General features: G+C 26.8%; 1 protein-coding gene across 1 annotated transcript; it reads right to left on the reverse strand.

The window, feature by feature from the left end:
- Positions 1-42: 42 nt before the first annotated feature.
- Positions 43-207, reverse strand: AAJ76_166000207 (hypothetical protein; the record flags this gene model as incomplete). The annotated part of the gene is made up of 1 exon (XM_024474194.1): positions 43-207. One exon carries the CDS (start codon positions 205-207, stop codon positions 43-45), a length of 165 nt encoding a protein of 54 aa, XP_024329684.1.
- Positions 208-563: the final 356 nt, after the last annotated feature.

Raw genomic sequence — 563 nt, forward strand, 5'->3', positions numbered from 1 at the left:
CTTTTTCAATATTTCTAACAATAAAAATTTTTAATTCTTAGCTTATTCTTTCAAAAACATTTCTCTACTACTCTGCTCTTTCCACTTCCCCAAATTCGGTGGATACACAACAATTTCTAATTCATTTAATAATCTTCCAGTCCCCTGACTGCAATCATCACTTGACAATTCGTATTTTTGTATCGCCCCCATGTAAGAATCTTTCATAATTGGGGTTAATCTTATAACAATATTAAATATAAATTAAATGAATAAAAAAAACTATTGCATAAATATAGTTTTTAATTTAATAAAATTTTGCTTTTGCTTCTGTTGCACCAATTATTTAATGAAAACATAAAATTACGGGTAATCGTCTGTATACGGCAGAATTTTTGATTTAAAAATTTAAATTGTGATATTCCTCATATTTCAGATTGATACCACATTACAGCTATTGGTTTAAATCAAAACAACGTTTGAGAACAACTATTCAAGAAACTAAAATTTTAAAACAATGAAAAAACTCAAGAAACAAAAACCAGGAAACTTAAATAAACAGAACCACGACGAAAAAACTAATG

The sequence above is a fragment of the Vairimorpha ceranae genome, assembly GCF_000988165.1.
Source record: "Vairimorpha ceranae strain PA08 1199 chromosome Unknown NODE_166, whole genome shotgun sequence".
In the NCBI taxonomy this organism is placed as follows: Eukaryota; Fungi; Microsporidia; family Nosematidae; genus Vairimorpha; species Vairimorpha ceranae.